The sequence below is a fragment of the Mesoplodon densirostris genome, chromosome 4, assembly GCF_025265405.1.
Source record: "Mesoplodon densirostris isolate mMesDen1 chromosome 4, mMesDen1 primary haplotype, whole genome shotgun sequence".
NCBI lineage: Eukaryota > Metazoa > Chordata > Mammalia > Artiodactyla > Ziphiidae > Mesoplodon > Mesoplodon densirostris.
In genome coordinates this window covers 3,337,767-3,357,323 of record NC_082664.1, presented here as the reverse complement: position 1 = coordinate 3,357,323, position 19,557 = coordinate 3,337,767, and the positions used below count along the sequence as shown (strand labels likewise).

Here is a 19,557-nt window from a genome sequence, read left to right as displayed (position 1 = left end):
CAAGTGGTCCAATATGTGGACTGGAATCCCAAAGGAGACGAGCAAGAAAGAGGAGGGACAGAAAGAAAAATTGAAGAAATAATGGCTGAAAATTATCCAAACTCAATGAAAACAATATATCACAAATCCAAGAAGTTCAATGAACCCCAAGCACAAGAAACATCAAAAAAACCCACCCAAAACAAACAATTACACTAAGGCACATCATAATGAAAACCAGTGATAGAGAGAAAAAAAAATAGCCAGAGGGTGAAAAAAGACACGTTACATGCAGAGCAACAAACTTCTCATTGGAGATTATGTGAATGAAAAGACATTGGGGCAACATCTTTAAAGTACCAAAAGAAAAAAATTAACTGCCAGCCTAGAATTCTATACCGGGCAAAAATATCTTTGAAAAATGAAGGTGGAAATAAAGACATTTTCAGACATACAAAGGCCCACCAGGAAGACAGAGGTCCATTGCCTGATTGGCTTCTTTGGATTTTATAGACACGTTTACTACTTGGGTAAGCTTCTCTAATTCATTTACTGGGTACCCACTAAGACTGCTAATTTTGAGTGGAACCCAGAGAACAAATGGGTTCTTCATCAGGTCTAGGCTTTGATGCAAGCTGCATTGCCACTTAAACCCCGTGATCCAGCAGAACCTGTTGTTTTTAGTTTGTGTGGCAGACAGAGGTGCTCTGTGGAGCAAGTCCCAATAGGAAAATCACTGTGTGTGCACCCACAGTTTTGGAGTCAGGCCATGTCTTCTTCTGCCAACAACTTTTCTCCATTTCAAAGGGAGCTCCTGGCTTGCTGATGGATCCAAGTGGAGACTTAAGGCCTGGCTACGGATACCAAGAAACTATGTCTCAAGCTGTCCATCATAAAATAGGTGTTATCTTATCTACTAAATCTTAAACATGGATATGCATGCAGCATTCCATTGTAAAATGAAACTGGTCCCTGACAGACCTGGAAGGAACAAGGAAACTTCATGAGTAGGTGACTTAGACTCCATGGTACCTGCTCCTACTGTATCACCAACTCTTTTAAACCCACAGCTATGCCCTCATGGGAAGTGTTGTGATCAGTCAACAGAGGATGTGTGTGTGCCTGATTTAAAGATTTGTCTGCCTGGGGTGGTGACTCCAGCCAGAGATGGACAGCTGTGGCTTTACAGACACACTCAGAAGAAGCGCTGAAAGACCACAGTGAAGAGAAATTTTTCCAGAAGGCAAAAATGTTGATTCTATGTTGACTCATGGGCAGTGGCTAACAGGTTGGCCAGCTGATCAGAGACTTGGAAAGAATACTTTTTCTAGGAGATCTGGGGGAAAGGCAAGCAGTTGGAGCTCTCAGAATGGGCACAGAGTAAGAAGACATACTCACCAAAGGACATCTACCATGGAGGAAGCTCTTGCGTGTCAAGTGGACAAGACGACCTATTCTGAGGACGTCAGCCTCTTTCCTCCCCTGCCCCAGTGCTTGCTCAACGGGTCCACGTACAAGTGACCAAGGAGGCAGGAATGGAGGCTACGCAGGGGCTCAGCCACACAAACTTCCCTCAGCCTGGATGACTTGGCTTCCATTATGGCTGAGAGCCCACCTTGTCACCAGCAGGGACCCACGCTGAGCTCCTAATATGGTGCCGTTCCCCAGAGGGACCAGGCAGTTGCCTGGAGATATAGGACCTCTTTCATCATGGAAGGGGCAGTGATTTGTTTTGCCCTTGTATATTTCAGGTCAGGACTTGCCTTTCCAGCCACATTGCTTCTACCAACACTACCATTTGTGGACTCAGAGAATGCTTTATTTATCCATCACCATGGCAACTGAAGCAACATTGCCTTGGACTGAGGGACTCATTTTTAAAAAATATTTTATTATTTTTAAAAAAATTTTGATGTGGACCATTTTTAAAGTCTTTATTGAATTTGTTACAATATTGCTTCTGTTTTATGTTTTCTGGTTTTTTGGCCACGAGGCATGTGGGATCTTAGCTCCCTGACCACGGATTGAACCCGCACTCCCTGCATTGGAAGGCAAAGTCTAACCACTGGGCCACCAGTGGACCACCAAGGGACTCATTTTTTTGTTGAAGAAAGTGTGGCAGAGAGCTCAAGCCCATGAAATTCCCTGGACTTACCATATATGTACCCCATCACCCAGAAGCAGCTGGCTAGGGAGAATGGTGGAAGGGTCTGTAGAAGACTAGTTATGGTGCTGGTTGAGAGCCAACACCCTGCAAGGTTCAGGTGCGATTCTCCAGGGTGTAGTGTATGCCTTGACCCAGCAGGAATTACATGGTGCCATTCCCCCACAGCCCAAATGCATGGGTCTAGGAACCAAGCAATGGAGGTGGGAGTGGCCCCTCCCACGATTACACCAAAGAAAGGACACATTGGAGGAATTTTTGCTTTCCTTCCTGTGACCTTGGGCTAGTGTCCAAGAAAGGAATGCCTCCATCAGGAAACACAGTCATGCTTCCAAAGAATTAAAGTGAATTAAAGCCGAGGCTGTCCCCTCCCCCGACGGGCTATTTCTGGTTCCTTATACCACTGAACCAGCAGGCATAGAAGGGGATGTTGATCTCAGTCATCAGAGGGAATTTGAATTGGGTCTACACATTGGGGCCAGGTAGATTACGTGTGGAGTCTGGGGATTTCACTGTGGTTCTTCATACTGGGAAAAAGGGAGGAAGTTCCTTAATGATGGGCCCACAGAGCGCTCAGGTCCTGAAGGAACAAACGTTTGGGTCATCCCTTGGGCTGACCCAGGGTTCACTGGTTGCAGGACGTTTTGCAAGCAAGCCCCCTGGGGGCTATTTCCTTCTCACCTGCCCGGCTCCACCCTCGAGACCTTATATGGGGAGCGCTGTGATGCTCATCACCTCTGGCTTCGGGGTTGGCTGCTTCCCCAGTTGCCCGTCACCCAGGATGATCAGAGGCCTGCTGTAGCATCATGCGCCCTGGGTGTTGAGGACACAGGTCCCCCACTGAACAGGTGGCTGAAGGCTGAGGGGTGGGTGCCCCTCCCGGTCCACTCTCCGGCCTTCTCTGCCTGTTTTGTGCCCCAGACGGGCTGTACCCATGGGAGGCGGAGCTCAGGAGAGCGAGACGGGTATCTTGTCCCCTCCTCCCCCCTCCCATCGCTGCAGCCACGGCTTGCTCCAGGCCCCTCTCCTTGAAACAGCTGCCCCCAGGTTCCGGCCACCCCCTCCCTCCCACTGCCCCCCCCATAGGTGGTAATAGCTCCCTGCCGCTGCCAGCCTTGGGCGCCCCCCATCCCTCCCCAACTGCCCGGGATCCTGCTCACACGTCAGTAAATAGGCCATTTTATGCTTTCCTGGATCTCCCTGCTTTCGTGTGCCCCCGCTGGGACTCTGACCAATGCAGTCCTGTGTACAGTAATATTCATGAACTGGTTACTTGCAATTAAAATAATGAAAATCTAAATGTCCATCAATGGACAGATAGATAAATGATGGTACCTTCAAAATATGGAGTTCCACGTGGCCATTAAAACATGATACAGGTCCAGCACTCTTCTAGGCGCCGAAGATGCAGCAGCGGCCCAGATGGTCGCCCAAGCGTCCACTCTGGTCCAGGAACAGATTACAGAGGAGCAGAAAGAGAGAATTTTGGAGAGTGATGAGGGCTTGGAAGAAAGTGGACATGGTAATGAGATAGGGCGGTGCCTGCCTTCCAGATGGGGAATACGGGGAGGCCTCTACAGTGTGGACACCGTAGCTGAGAAGTGAACAAAAAGGAAGGAGCTCTGTGAGGCTTTCCAGGTAGAGAAAGCCCCGTCACAGAGCGGGAACAGAAGGCAGCCAGCATGGAATGGTGGAGAGGTGGGCAGGCCTAGACGTGTGTGGCTGGGCCTCAGCTCATAGGCCAAGCGGCTCCACTTTCCCTGACAGTCGCTGCCTGGGTCCTGCGGCCGCTGTGACCCTGACAGTGGTTCCTGAGGTTTCCTGCTGCCGGCCTCCCTAGGCCACAGTTCTTCCTGAGGGGTGTTTCTCTTCCGCTTTCTCAGCCTCCGAGCTGACGACGACATGGAGAACTTTGAAGATCAGGGGCACGAGCAGGTACTCTGCCAAGGTCAGACACAAAGAAAGTGTCCCCACAGACGTGTGCGCAGGAAGGAAGGAGTCAGGGAGCCCACAGTGAGGGCAGCGGCGGGGGGGGGGGGGGGGCGGGCGAGGGGACGTCAGACGGTCCTGTCTTGACTGTGCGGCCTCTTGTTGCCTTGGTACCTTGGCACAGAACTGGCTGCCAGTTTGTGAGCCCTGCCCTCCTGATCCCCGCCCCATGCATGTCCCTGCGCGAAACGCCCCGTGGCTGCCTGGAATGTTCTCTGCATCCAAAACCACTGAACCCAGCAGTATCCAGCAGCCGCCCACGTGGGATGCTCTGAGGGCTGGGTGAGAGGACTAGACGGAGGCCCAACTCTGGGACCCCCAGCTCCTCCTCTGAGAGAGGGAGACCTTCCATTACAGGGTCCCGGAGAGACTTCAGCGAGGTCACGGGTGACCTGCAGTCGTACTGGGTACATCAATGCAGATCGTCCCAGTCACACTAATAGCAGCTGAAGACAGTGATGACAATGGACGAAGAGAGACTGGAGGCGGCGATCAGAGCAGCCGAGCCAGCCTCATCCCCACCCGGCCGCCCTCCCCTACCTGGTGGTCTCCCCCATCCTCCACTGGCTGCCAGACGCATCTTCCCAAAGCCTGGCTCTGATCACATCTCTCTCTTGCTTGGAAGACTTCCTTGGCTCCCCACTGCCTCAGGGATAAGGGGGCCCTTTGGAGCCCTTTTATAAAAAAAATTTATTTATTTATTTGGCTGTGCCGGGCCTTAGTTGCAGCATGCGGGATCTTTAGTTAAGGCATGTGGGATCTTTAGTTGAGGCATGTGGGATCTAGTTCCCTGACCAGGGATTGAACCCCGGCCCGCTGCATTGGGAGCGTGGAGTCTTAGCACTGGACCACCAGGGAAGTCCCCTTTTTGAACCTTTGACCTAGGACTTCCCCTTCCAGAGTCTGCAGTGCTGCTGCGAGGGGGAATTACTTGCTGCTGGTGTGGCGGCTGGACCAGAAAGTCAGGGAAGAGGCGAAGGGTGGGGATGGGGGGCTTCGGGGAGGACATCAAGGCTTTGCAGCAAAGACTGCAAACACTCTAAGCGCCCTGTGCTCTTTACAGACTAATCTGCTGAGAACCCAACGAGGCAGGGACAGGAATCGCCGCCCCCTTTTTCAGAAGAGCAAACTGAGGCTCGGTGAAGCAAAGTAACGGCTGGTAAAGGCAGGGCCTGCTTCCGAGCCTAGGCACCCTGGCCCACTACTGTGCCACCTTCCCTCAAAGCAGCAGGGGCCTCCTTCTAACCCAGGCTGGTGTCTTCTTCCCAGGAAGAAAGAGTAACTCCATAAGGAATACCAACTCCAGCTACTTCTGCATGCCAAGCACTTTCCACACAGCCCCTCGCTTATCTGCACACAGCCTTGTCCCCCTCCCCACTGTGCAGATGAGGAAATTGAGGCTCAGAGTGGGTGAGAGACTGTCCAGGGGCACACAGGGAGTTGATGGAGGAGCCAGGGCTTCGTCTAAGCTTGTGTGGCCAGCAGAGGTCTGAGCATTGACCTTGAGCACAGCCTGCAAGGCTGACATGTCCTGTTGGGTGTGTGGACAGAGGAGGCCTGGAAGAGGCAGACTGATGACACTCCTGTCGCTGTGGCAACCCTTCCACCTTGTGGTTCTCAAAGTGTGGTCCCCGGACCCGACCAACAGTACGACCCCTGGGAACCTGTTACAAGCGCACCCCAGACCCACAGGGGCAGGGGCCTCCGTGCCACTCTGCTGCGCGCTGAAGCCTGGGGACCATCGGTGGCTGTTTTCCCTCCAGGACCTCTGCTCTGGGCCGTGGTGGGCGGTCACCTCCCTTCTACTCCTCTCAGTCCCCCAGGGCTGAGTGAGAAGGGGAGGGAGGGAGACTGCTGGGCCAGTCCCCGCTTCACCTGATTGAGCCCAAGGGATGATTACACCTGTCAGCAAATTATCCCTCATCTGCTGCAAGGGTATAAGGGTCCCCACCTCCCAAGGCCGTGAGGATTAAGTGAGAGAACGCGCAGGGTGGGCACCGAGGGCACCTCACAGCTCACGTGTCCATCACCGTTAGAACTGCTGATCTTGCCATGGATCTAACCCCACCATCCACCACCCCTACCCGCTCCCACACCTCCCCCGGGTGCCGCCCGCGGAGCTCAGAGGATAATCTCCCTAAATCGGCCTCCAAGATCCAGGGCTCCGGGCCCCACTGACTGCCCAGGGTCAGGGAGTCTGGAGGCCTGGCCTCTGCCCGCAGGCCCTGCCGCCCGGGTCGCCCCTCCCAGCAGTTCTTCCGGCCTTTCCCCACCCTCCCACCCAACTAGGGAGGGGCGCGCCCGGGCCTGGGGCGCGGGGCTTGGGGGCCTCTGCTCCCCCTGGCGAGGTGCGCCCCGAACGGCGGATGTCGCGCTGCGCGCTTGGGGGTTTGGGGAACGGATGCGGGCGAAAATGGTGGCCGCGCGGCTGAAGGACCAGCCGGAGGTAGGGGTGGGGAGGGAGCCGAGGAGACCGGGGCTGGGGGGCCGGGGCAGAGTGTGGCGGGCGTGGGCTGTCCGGGCCTGAGCTGGCGATCTCCCGGCGGCTCCCCGGCGCAGAAGCCGGGCCGGACCGGGGTGCCAGGCCCCACCGCTCAGCCCTGACGCGCGGGGTCACCGTTCGCCGGGCCTCCAGGCCGGGAACCCCGCCCGCTCCGCCCGCCGCCCACCTCGAGTCTGCTCAGGTCGGGCCTTGCTTCCGCCGGCCGTCAGGGCTTTGCCCCTAGGCGCGCAGGAGAGTCACGCAGGGGCTTTTAGAGCCCAGCTCCCGAGACTCGGTTAAAGGCGAGGGCGCCGGGGAGCGGGCAGTTTCTGCGCCGTCCAAGGGCCTAACATCCATCCCGTCCGTCTGGCAGGGACTCGACGCCCCTGCGGCGGGGGTGGGGGGTTGGGGAGAGGGAGGACTCCGGGGCGCCCCTTGGAAGGCAGGAGGGGCCGGGAAGACTCGAGTCCCAGCTTCACTTCTGCGCTGGGAGCCCTGGGGCAAGCCGCTTCCCTCTCGGAGCCTCAGCGTCTGAGCCCGTGTCCGGGAACAGAAGTTAGCCGCCCTTGATTCCAGGGCTGCTGTGAGGTCTGGAGGACCCACGGGGCTGCCCGGGCCCCAGCTGGGGTGTGGCTGGACAGTGTTAAATGGAGGTGCGGTGAGAGGTCTGCCTCCCTACCCCTTCGCGCCCGGTAACCCGAAAACGACAGCCCAGCCCAGTGGTTTGCAGCAGGTCTCACGTGCCCACTCAAACCCGAGCCCCGCGTCTCAGCTCTGTGACCCTGGGCAGTTTCCTCAGCCTCTCTGTGCCCGGTGTCCTCCTCTTTAGAATGAGATAATAATATACCATCCTCACAAGGTTTCCAAGATTAAGTGAGCTTGGCAAAGCACCAGACAGTGCCTTGTACACAGGAAGTGCAATGCAGGCTCAGCTAGAATATTGGTGTACTTCCAGAACATTTCAATGTCATACAAACATATATACGTATAAAAGGGCACATATTCTAAACTTTATGTTTATTACACAAAGGGGCTCAGGACAGGCATCGCTAATTTACCAGTGCGTCTTGGAGAACAATCTGTCCCCAACTCTGTGAACAGGAACTGCAGCTTAGTGGGGTGGCCACGTGGGGCAAGACCTGAGGTGTCTCCGAGGCTGGCCAGCTGGGTTCTGCCCTCTGCTCCTGGCACTGGGTGAGTCCTCGGGAGGCTTTAGAGATTAAAACTCAGGACCGTGAGGGACGTCGCTGGTAGCGCAGTGGTTAAGAATCCGCCTGCCAATGCAGGGGACACGGGTTCGAGCCCTGGTCCGGGAAGATCCCACGTGCCGCAGAGCAACTAAGCCCGTGCGCCACAACTGCTGAGCCCACACACCACAACTACTGAAGCCTGTGCACTTAGAGCCGGTGCTCCACAACAAGAGAAGCCACCGCAATGAGAAGCCCGCGCACCGCAACGAAGAGTAGCCCCTGCTCACCACAACTAGAGAAAGCCCGCGCGCAGCAACAAAGACCCAACGCAGCCAATCAATCAAAAACAAAAAAAAACCCAAAAAACTCAGGACCATGAGTCCTGCCCAGCCCCAGTCTCTCCCTGCGCACATCGGGCAGGGCTGGGGTGAGGCACAGGGAAGGGCAAGCGACAACACTGTCCCCTATGGTAGGCGGAGCGCTGTGGCGGGAATGAGCGGGTGGCCTCTGCGGCCGTGCCCTTGGACAGCTCCCTTCCTCCCCGCTGCCTCGGTCAGCTCTGCGGTGGCACCGGCGCTGGATCCCAGCAGCAGCCCCACGCTCACTTGCCCACCGCGCTCTCCCTACACCTGGGCTGCCTCTCTCGCTTCCATCCCCACCTGTCCCAGGTCAGCTGTCCTCTAGGCCGGGCCCGGCGGAGACAGATCCCCCCCCGCTTCCCCTCTCCGCCCGAGCTGAGTTCCCTGCGCGGGGTGGGGATGGGGATGGGGATGGGGGTGGGGATGGGTGGGGTGGGGTGGGGTGGGGATGGGGGTGGGGGGCGAGCGAGCGCCTCGCGCCTCTGAAATGGGGAGCAAGCCCCTTCCTCCCCCAGAGAGCAGGGTGCCCGCGCCGCGCGGGGCGCCTGGCGCTGGTTCCCGTCCGGTTCCGTCTCCTATTCGCGGGCGAGCCCGCTCTCTCCGGGCCCCAGTTTCTCCGGCTGTGCCTGGGGTAGAGCCTGCAGGCGGCGGCGCTGAGCGAGGAAGGAAGGTCTACTGGATTCCCCTTCTCTGGCTCCTGCAACCGGAATCCCCGCCCGGGGGAGGGCCGGAGACCCGAGAAACAGAGACCGAGAGGCAGACTCCGGGCCGCCCACGTCCAAGGGGAGAGCGGGTGTCGGGCCGGGCGCGGCGTTTCCTCTACCGCCCGCTCCTACCGTCGGAGGCGGGGCGAGGCTCCCAGGCCAGCCGCCCTCAATCTGCCTTTCCTGGGTCGGGGGTCGCGGGAACGAGGAGTGGGGCGGAGGGCCCCCGTGGGCTCCCCGCCCGCGCAGGGTCGCCTAGTCGCCAGCGGACGCTGGAGGAAGGCGAGCGGGCGGGCGTCGCCCGGACCTGGAGGGGGCGCTCGAGAGAAGCAGTGAACGCCCAGCCCCGGCCCCTGGAGCCTCCCGGCCGTCGGCCCGCCCACCCCAGCTGACGCCGTCTCAGGACCCCAGTCCACCCGGTCCCCCTGTCAGGCTCAGCGCAGCGACAGTGCAGGTCAAGGAGGGCGGTTCGGGTCTGGGGGCAGGCCCGGGTCCCTCTCCACTCCCCACTCCGGCCTCACCGGGAGGACAGATTCCCCCTACCTCCGGGATCTGTCCCCGCACTTGTCCCGGCGCGGCGCTCAGCGTAGGCGGAGCACATCACAGGTCTCAAGGGCTGATGGCAACGCCGGCGGCTCTTGGGGTCCTATAGACGCTGGGAAGGGCGCCGTGCACCTGTGTTCTGCACACCTGCTCGCCCGTGCTTTCTGGGTGTGTGACTCTCTTATTATGGCATTTAAAAAACTCTGAAATCTGATTATTTACATGAGACAGAGATGTCCAGAAACTTTGTGCAGTCAACCAATCTTTAGGGGCTGGGGATTTAGTGTTGGAGCAAAGGTTGAAAATCCCTGCCTCAGGGCCTTCGTTCTAGCGGGGTAGGGGTGGGATGTTTTCTCCAGCCGGACCTCCCTCTTCCCTCGCTGTCAGTCCACACCCTGGGCCCGTCCACTCCTCCACTGGGGTCATTTACTTAGGACCCTCCGCCCAGCAGCTCACCAAGGACAGAGGGACTCCGTTCTGGACCTGCCTCTCACAGAGGATCAGCACGCGAGGACAAAGTATAGGACCAGGGTGCTCACATTCAAATTAACATCTGAATTTCCCTTTGCTCTGCTGTGGCCCTCGCGGGAGTCTGGGGTGTTTTACTCCAGAATCGCCACAAGATGGCGCCAAGAGCAAACCTTCCTGGCCCAGAGCCAGGATTCCACCACTCTGAGTACCCCCAGCCGGGCGCTGCCCTCACCTCCATTCAAGCTTTGGAGGGTGCGTGTAGGTGAGGGGGCTGGGAAGCGGATAACTCCAGCCTCACCGGGGCCAGGGAACATCAGAGATAGTTGGTCCTTACTCTTCATTTGGTACTCCATTCTCTTACTGCATTGGCGGGAACACCAAAGCCCAGAGAGGGGCAGGGCTTCCCAACGGCACACAGCGAAGGCTGGGAGCGGCCGGGACACACAGCTCCTGCCGTCTCCTGTGGAGAAGGGCCCATGGTGGAGGGCAGAAGGGGTGAGGAAAAGCAGAATCGGAGGCTGGAGGCAAAGATGGGCCCCAAGCCTGGACTCCGTGGGCTCAGATACAGGCCTCCAGGCCTGTCCTTAAAGATACTCCCCATCCCCAGCCGCCGCTGCACCATCAGAGCTTTAAGCCTCAAGGGGCTTGAGCACTTCCTGAGAGCCCTATTAGGAGTGAGTGAACCCCAGGAGCCGTGAGGCCCTTGTCAGCTAACATCTTGGGTGAAAGGCAACACCTTGGGGGACAGCTATCACCCTCATTAACAAGTAGGGAGAGAAAATCCTGCGCAAGTGGGAAGGAGGTGGGATGGCCTTTGCCGGGATGGGGTGGCGGGAGGGGAGCGTGCCCGCGCACGCTTTTCTGACACAAGGGTGCCTGGGTGTCGAGAGGGTGTGGCTGCAGCCACAGGGACCACCGCAGCTTTGCCCCAGTCCTTCTGGTCCAGGTACTGTCCAATGAAGAAGTGTATGTATATTGGGGGAGGGGTCCCTTTTCAGAACTTAGCTGAATGGGGTACTTGCCTGCCTAAACACTGCTCCCCAGAGCTCCCCGTTGTCACCTGGAACCCATCATCGGGGACCAGTCCCTTAGCCGGGTACTGCCAGCCTTGCCTCATATCCACCAACCTCTTTTCCCATTCTCACCTCTTTTCTCACCCACATCATCAGGTCTCCCACGCTGCAGCCACCTTGCCCAGATCAGGCCTCTGCTGATCCTGATGTGATGCCGCCTTCTCGGTCCTCCTCCTTGGAAACTTGTGCAAAGAGCTACAGCCATTCCATGGCCAGAAGATGGAGGCACCAAGATTTGGACACAGTATGCATTTTGACACTGACACTTCTCTGTCTGGCCTGATTCCCCCTTTTTTAAAAAAATTTTAATTGTACTGAAGTATAGTTGATTTACAATGTTGTGTTAATTTCTTCTGTATAGCAAAGTGACCCAAATCTATACATATATATAAATTCTTTTTCGTATTCTTTTCCACCATGGTCTGTCACAGAATATTGAATATATAATAGTTCCCTGTGCTCTACAGTAGGACCGTGTCGTCTATCCATCCTATACATACTAGTTTGCCTCTGCTAATCCCAAACTTTCATTCCTCCCTCCCCACCTCCTTGGCAGCCACAAGTCTGTTCTCTATATCTGTGACTCTATTGTTGTTTTGTAGATATGTTGATCTGTATTGTATTTTAGATTCCAAATATAAGTGATATCATATGGTATTTGTCTTTCTCTGTCTGACTTACTTCGCTTAGTATGATAATCTCTAGGTCCTTCCATGTTGCTACGAAGGGCATTATTTCATTCTTTTTAATGGCTGAGTACTATTCCATTCTTTTTAATGGCTGAGTACTATGTACCACATCTTCTTTATCCATACATCTGTCAATGGACATTTAGGTTGTTTCCATGTCTTTTTTTTTAATGTATTTTTAAAATTTATTTATTTATTATTTTTGGCTGTGTTGGGTCTTTGTTGCTGCGTGAGGGCTTTCTCTAGTTGCGTCGAGTGGGGGCTACTCTTCGTTGCGGTTAGTGGGCTTCTCATTGCAGTGGCTTCTCTTGTTGCGGAGCACGGGCTCTAGGCATGCCAGCTTCAGTAGTTGTGGCTCGCAGGCTGTAGAGCACAAGCTCAGTAGTTGTGGCTCACGGGCTTAGTTGCTCCGCGTCCTGTGGGATCTTCCCGGACCAGGGCACGAACCCATGTCCCCTGCATTGGCAGGCGGATTCTTAACCACTATGCCACCAGGGAAGCCCTGTTTCCATGTCTTGGCTATTGTGATGTTTCCCTTTTTTGAACCATCAGACTGTGAATTCATCAGACTGTGAACACAGATGAGATCTTATTCATTTTGATGATCCCAGAACCCAGTGCTAGCACTGAGTAATAAGTGTTTACTATTTATGTTTAATATTAAGATTTATTAATAAATAAATGCTTAGTTTATGAATGAATGGGCAGAAGAATGGTGAAAAGATGGGTGGATGGGTGAATGATGGAGATGCGTGGTGGAAAAAGAGAAGTGAGAATGATTTACTTCTGTTTATGTGTATGGATAACATAAGAATATAAGGAATAGATGAATTCATCTCAGAAGGATGGATGGGTAAGTTACTAAGTGGGTAGATGGTTGGTGGGGAATGAATGACTGGATGGGAGGTGAATTAATGGATGAGTGATGGATGCAATGGCAAAATGTGTGTGTGGTTGGGTGGATGGTGTATAGATAACGGTTGGATAAGAACTGGAAGATAGTGGTAGATAGTGGTGCTAGATGGTATATGGTAGGAAGATGGTGGATGCACCTACATAATGGTAGTTAAGTGATGATGAATAGATAAGTAGACTGTAGATTGATAGATGGAGGGTGAGTGAATATGGACACTAAATTGATGGATTGATGGATACTGAAATATCCATAGATAGTGGATGCATTACAGGTGATAGGTGGTGGGTCGTGGATGCTTGTTGGGTGAATGAATCATGGGAGTATGGATGGACGGTGGATAAATAGTAAGTGGGTGCTTGTGAAGGATCTAGCTGTAGAGAATGGATGGCAAGATGGTAGATAAATGTGAATGGATATATGATTGATGGATGGATCATCAATGGTGAACAAGTAAATGGTGGCTGGATGGTGCATGAATGGCAAATAAATGGATGGTTGCTAGGTCAATAGATAATGGTTTGTGTACTGTGGAAGTGTAGATGAAAGGTGGATGGTGGACAGATAATGAATGGGTGGATTCTGGATAGATAGATGATGATTCGGTGATGAATGGATGATGGCTAAGTGATAAATGGCTACATCTTGGAATATAGATGCATGAAAGGTGAATGGTGGTTGGGAAGATGGTGGAGAGATGGTAGATGGATGGTAGGTGGTCAGTGTACTGTAAATGCAGGGTTTAATGTGTAGATAGAGGAAGATGGATAGATGGCAAATGGATAGTGAATGGATCATAAATGAATATGGATATTGAATGAATAGTGAATAAGGGATGGGGGATGATGCACAGATAATGACTGGCTGGATGGTGAATGGATTGTAATGGTGGAGGAGTTATGGTGGATGAATACTCACTGCTGTCTCTGTACTCCATCCCCAGCACCTAAAATAATGCTTGGTACATAGAGGGCACTCAGTAAGTTTTTCTAGAATGGATGAATATGGATGGGTGGTAGATGATACTTGAATGGGTTTTGGATGAATAATGAATTATGGATGATGAATGGATGATAGAGGATATTGTGAGATGGGCAATGAATGGATAGATATGTGTGAATAGGGATAAGAGGTGGGTGAATGGTAGACGGCTAGTGGGTGGGGGATGGTAGATTATGGTTCATAGAAATACGAATGGATTAGGGAGGGGGCATGACTGGTGACTGAACTGTGAATGGGTGAATTGTGGCTGGCTGGCTGGAGGCTAATTGTTGGGTGGTGAATAAATTCAGATAAATAGACAGTAGATGGTAGATTGATGATTCACAGCTAGATATGTGGTGAATGGATAAATCATCAGTAGATGGACAGATAGTTGTTAAATATTGATGGAAAGCTGTTACATAGTGAATGATGGATATGTAGGTGGTGGATGGATGGGTGGTGAATTAATGTTGGACTGAAGGGTAGGTATTTTCATGGTGTACTGATGCTTGGTAAATGGTGAGTGTGGTGGGGAATGGATGGATGCATGGTGGTTGGATGGTGGTTGAATGGTGGATAGTGAATGGATGGTAATTGGATGGTGGAAGTTAGGTGGTGGATTGTGGATGGGACAGATGTTGGTTTATTGAGGGAGGGTAGTGGATGGTAGATGGTCGATGTTGGGTGGTGGTTGAATGGTGATTGGATGGTAGAAGAGACATGAATAGATGGCGCATGGTAGATGACGGTGGTTGGATAAGTGGATGCTGAATGGTGGTGGATTGTGGATGTTGGATGGACGTTGGATGTTGGATAAATGATGGTGGATGTTAGGTGCCGGATGGTGGAAGGGTGGGGAATTATGTGGATCAGAGGTTAGGCATCTTGGCCTCAGGTGTCAGGCCTATCCACCAGGCTGAATGAGACTGATTGTCCCAAGGCTGTTTTGTTCCTTTGGGGGAATGGCATCAGGGGTAAAGAGGGACCTGGTGCAGTGACCCCCGCACACACACACATGCACACACGCACACGCACACACGCACACCTTGGCCCTCACACTTGAGTGTAGTCCTTGTCCTCTTCACTCCCCCTTCCAGTTGGAGGGCGTCCTCTATGTATCTGGCCTCCCCGAATTCTGCCCCCTGAATTCCTCACCTCAAACTTGAGGCTGGGTGTCTCAGGTGACCAGGATCAGGTTCTGGGGGATGCGGTCTTGTCAAAGGGAGGATGAGGCCGGGGTGCTACCTGGGAGCTGGAGCTGGGAAGGGCGGTGGCCGGTAGCCGAGGGATGTGAGTGTGAATGAAGGGCCGGGCGACGCAGAGCCTGTGGGCGGAGACCGCGGGGGAGGAAGGGAGGGAGTGAGCCAAGGAGGGCGGGGCGGGGCGGACAGCTCCGAGCCTGGCGTGGCAGCCCCGGCGCAGCATCCAGCGCGGCCAGGTGAGTGTGAGTGAGGCACAAGGGGCGCCCCCCCTCCTCACCCTTGTCCCGGGCGGTGCCCCGCGGGGAACCCGGGCGGCCAGGCGTGGCGTGGGTGGGAGAGGAGGAAGGGGCGAGTGGGTGGGGGGGTTGAGTCGGAGCTCCCTTGAGAAGGGGAGGGTGTGGGGACCACAGTCAGCCCTTGGCTGCTGGACGCTGCGCTTTGGGCAAGAACAGTATCTCTGGGGGCTGTGCGCGGCCATACCTGGCCCTACACACCTGGCAGCTGAGGGAGGTGTGGATGGTGGAGCCTTAGATGTGCGGATGCCCCACTGGCACTGGCCCCTGGCGCCGGGCTGCGGGGTGGCAGCCCTCAGGCATCTGCTGGCTGCCTGCTTGCCCCCTTGGCTCTATCACCGTCTCTACCACCCCTCCTCTCTCCTTCTCCATCTGCATAATCTCTCTGGGTCTGTTTCTGTCTTCTCTCTGTATCTCTCTTTCTCCAGTTCTATCAGCTCTGCGTTGTCTCTGTGGCCAGTGGGTTTTTCCTGCCTGTCCCTCTGGCTCTTTCTCGCATCTGTCTGAATCTCTGAGTCCACTTTCCTGGTCTCTGTCCTGGCTCCCCGGGCTCTAGTTGAGGTTCTGGGGTCCTGGGATGGGATCCCCCATGAAGGGCTCCTCTGGAGGGACTGACCTGGGAGCATCAGCCTGGGGGAAGGGGCTTTCACAAGCTCTGGGATTGGGTGGAGGCTCAGGTGGGTATGCACTGGGATGCCCACTGCAGTGCATGGTCCCCTTGCAGCCTTCCCTGGGTCCCAGTGGGACTTCAGCTGACCTAAGCTGGGTGCTGGGTGAAAGAAACCTCGTTTCCCAGAAAGGCAGCCATCCTGTTTTGCTGGGTGGTCACAGGATCCCCTCCCCACAGCCCCAGGGCATCACCAGCATTCCAGCCTGCAGGTCAGTGCTCTCCCTCCCAGCACTCCTGCCCCTTGCACGTGGCTCCTGCTGTCCCCCCCAGCCAGCACCCAAATAGGTGTCTGCCTGCCAGAGCCCGCCCCCATTTCTGCCTCTGGACTAGTGCAGGTGGAGAGTCTGAGGCTGGTGCCCACGAGTCCTGGCAGGACCTCTCTTCCCAGAGCCCCTGCTGTGTGGTCTCTGGCGGGGCTCCCTTGCCCTTGTGCCTGGCTTGAGTGGGCATGGCCACATGCAGGCAGGAGGTCAGTTTCCCTTCGCCTTGGGTGTTCAGGGTGTCTGTTCTCAGGGAGGAACTGAGCGCTCCTGCCACCGCCCCACCGCAGCCTGGGCACACCGTGTGGGACCTGTCCCTCAGCGCCCCCTCTGAGGGTGGGCTCAGGCAGGGAGCAGCAGTGAGAGAGGTCCAGCCTGGGCTGTGGGTGCTGGGCCTGGGGTGGGGCGGGTGTGGGCTGGAGTCGTCTGAAGCTTCCGGGAGGAGTGTGGGATCGAGCATCTGGCCCACAGCAGACACCCCGTTTCTGCTCCTTGTCTCCGAGCAGCCCAACAGTGTCAGCAGCATGAGCGCCCCCCAGCCCGCCATGCCAGAGCTGAGCCCAGCTGAGGAGGCTGGAGGCCTGGCAGGAAAGGTATGCAGTGGGGACCCTATGGTCTGCCACCCGGGAGCCCTGGCCTGCGACTCAGCGCATGCCTCAGTTTACCCATCTGGGTGGAGGAAGCGGTTCTCCTCTACGGGGGTCTGATCCTCAAAGCGGACCTTGCGCCCAAGACAGTCTGCTCTCCGCTGGGTGAGGCCATGCCAGGGTCCCCTGCCCTTAGCGCTACTTTTCCAGGAGGTATTGATGGAGCTGAAAAGTGAGGTCCCTGCCTAAGGGGTGCCGTCCTGAAATCCTGAGTGCTGGCGTTGGGCTCTTCTCATTGTTGGGGGCAGTGGGACCAGAGTGGGGGGACCAGCCCAGAGCTGCATGAGGGCCAGTCTGGAGCCTGGGCTTGCCCTCCTGGCGGGGCAGATGGGGAGGGTGGACACCTAACTCCACGGGCCCGGATCACCTTCCCCCACTGTCTGGGCAGAGGAGCGACCCTGAGCGGGGACCAGCAGGGTTTCCTGGAGGAGGGCAGGAAGGAGAATGGCGGGGTGGGATGGGGGGCGAGGGATTCCCAGAGGGGGAAGGAGCCCCTGGGCTGGCAAGGCCAGCAGGAGGTCCAGTCATCGGGCCATGCTGGGGTCCCTGCTCTGATTCCGCAGATGTCCCAGCCTAGTCACACCTGTTTTCACACTTAAGGGTCACCTGTGGTACTTTGTTAAAATGCTGTTTCCTGGGCCCCCACCCAGAGAGTGCATTTAAACACTGTTCAGATGGTTCTGCTGGGGGGACTCAGGGCCATTTAACAAAGTCCTGTCAGCTGTGTGCCTGCCCGTCCTCCATGCACCTTTGGGGGAAGGCAGACACGCACCAAGCAGCTCCCCTTCTGGGTAAAAGAAGGGGGGCGTGGGGAGCTCCAGGAAGGGGACCAGCCCAGGCAAAGGCACGGACACAGGTGGGTTGGTGCAGGGAAGTCAGGGCTGCTGTGGTGCCGGGCCGGAGGCCTGTGCGCCGGCACTGTTGGCTGGGGCCTCCACCTTGGAAGTCCTTGAATGGGAGGCGGAGATGCTGAGGGCACCAGGAGAGCTTGAGGAGGCAGCCCCCGCATGGCGGCTCCTGTGGGCACTGAACAATGAGCCCGGAGCAAGTCACTCGGGTTGCCATGGCAACAGCTTCCCAGCTCCTCCAAGCTGGGGAGGAGGCCGACCCCAGGAAGGGGCTGTGCAGGATACCGGAGACTGCTGGGGGTGCACAAAAGCCTTGAGCTCGCTCACCGTGTGACCTTGGCCTTCTGGTCTCAGGCTGCTGTTTGTGAAATGGGCCTAAGGGCTGAGCCCAGGTGGGTCCTGTGTTGCCCCAGGGAGAGCCCCCAATCCCAGGTGCTGAGTGCCCCAGCTCCCGCGGCGGGATGGGGGAGGGGCCGGGACCCTCTGGGGGATGTGCATGTATGCGCATGTGCTCTCCTGGCCCTGAAGACTGGGAGGGATGGGCCCCCCCCCCCCCCCGACTCTCCCAGTGGACAGTGCAGGACAGGCGTGGCAGGGAGTGGGGAGCCCAGGCCTGGCGTTGCCTTGACCCCCACCCACCCTCCCTGCAGGCCATGGTGGGTGCCCGGGAGAAGGGCCCTCGGTGGGCCAGCGGCTGCCCTCAATCGTGGTGGAGCCCGGCGAGGGGGGTGCCGTGGCGAGCCGGGGAGCTGCGTTGGCCTCCGGAGGGCGCCCAGAGGGGGTCCGCCCAGAGCCAGGCTGCTGCTGCTGAGTGAGGGGCTGCCTGTAGGGGTCCCGAGAGGAGTCAGGAGCCGGGTCCCCCACCCTCCAGCCTGCCCGCACCCGTCCATCTGCCTGCCCTGTGAGCTTCTGCTCAGCGCTTCAGCGCTGCCTGGTCTGCCCCTCTCTCTGTCACCGTCCCCCTCCCATCGGCACATGAGGTCCCCTCATCCGCTGTGTGGCCCCTGGCCTGGCACACAGGTATGTGTCTGTTCTCACCCCTCGCCACCCGGTCCCGCCCCCTCTCCCCTCGCCCTCACGATTCATTACCTTTGGGACAGGCATGCATTGCCTATCAGGGCCTGCGCGGGGTAAGGGTATGGGTGCGAGGCCGGGGAGATGGGCCCTGGTGGGAGGTGCCTGTCTTGGCATGGGCGCCCTGGTTAAAGGCTGAGGGGCTGCCAGAGCCAGGGGAGCTTCTGGGAGGGGGATGTGGGCAGGAGAGGGGTCAGCCAGGAGCCAGCTCTGTGGCGCAGGAGAAACAGCAGGCTGGGCAGGAGGGCCTCTGTGGAGGGTGCATGAGGGGTGAGTTGTGCCCTGGGCAGCTTTGTCCCCTGGAGACCCCTGGGGAGTCTGTCCCAGGGAATTCAGCCTCAGCTGGAGCTGCTTGACACCCTGCCTGCTGGTTCCTCCTCCCCAGAGGTCAGCTCCCCGCCCCCGCTGCAGCCCTCCCTGGTCCGCAGTCCCCTTGCAGCTGGGGCCCAGAAGGAGCCTGTCGGTGCCGTACCATCCACCTCTCCCCAGACTCCCCTCAGCCTCTGTCAGGTCTGTCCAGGGTCCGCCCCTTGGGTAACCAGTGACACGTGGGCTCTGGGGAGGTCCCTGGGCCTCCTCCCAATCTCTGGTGGCCATGCCAGGGGTGGAGGTGCTGCTGCTCCCAGAGCCTGGCCCCATCCCCCCTCTCTCGCCCAGGACCACGCGCCCAGCACCTCCTCCTCCCCTTCACCTGTGGGGAACTTGGGGCCTGCCCCACCCTCGCACATTTCCTCGCAGACCTGTCGGGAATGCATCGCCCACCAACACGGAGGCCCTTGTGCTTCTGCAACCTCCCCCACCGCGTCTGCCGGGAGCACCAGGGAAGGTTCCAGATGACACTGGCAGCAAGTGTGCCAGCTCTGAGGACCAGTCCGCCTGCACCCAGTGATGGGACAAGGACATGGCCAGATTCCACTATCCCTGGGCTCTGACAGCTGAGAGGGCCTCAGCCCCAGAGCGGCTGGGCTGATGCTTAGAGCAGCCTGGGCCTGCCCGGGCGCCCAGTAGGCAGAGCTGAGCTAC

At 56.8% G+C, this 19,557-nt stretch overlaps 1 protein-coding gene across 1 annotated transcript; it reads left to right on the top strand.

Moving 5' to 3' along the window:
- Nucleotides 1-16,489: 16,489 nt before the first annotated feature.
- LBHD2 (LBH domain containing 2) lies at nucleotides 16,490-19,423 on the top strand. Its single transcript, XM_060095417.1, is given in 5 exon segments — nucleotides 16,490-16,558; nucleotides 18,111-18,141; nucleotides 18,144-18,202; nucleotides 18,204-18,271; nucleotides 19,273-19,423. Coding segments are annotated over 5 exon segments (378 nt in total).
- Nucleotides 19,424-19,557: the final 134 nt, after the last annotated feature.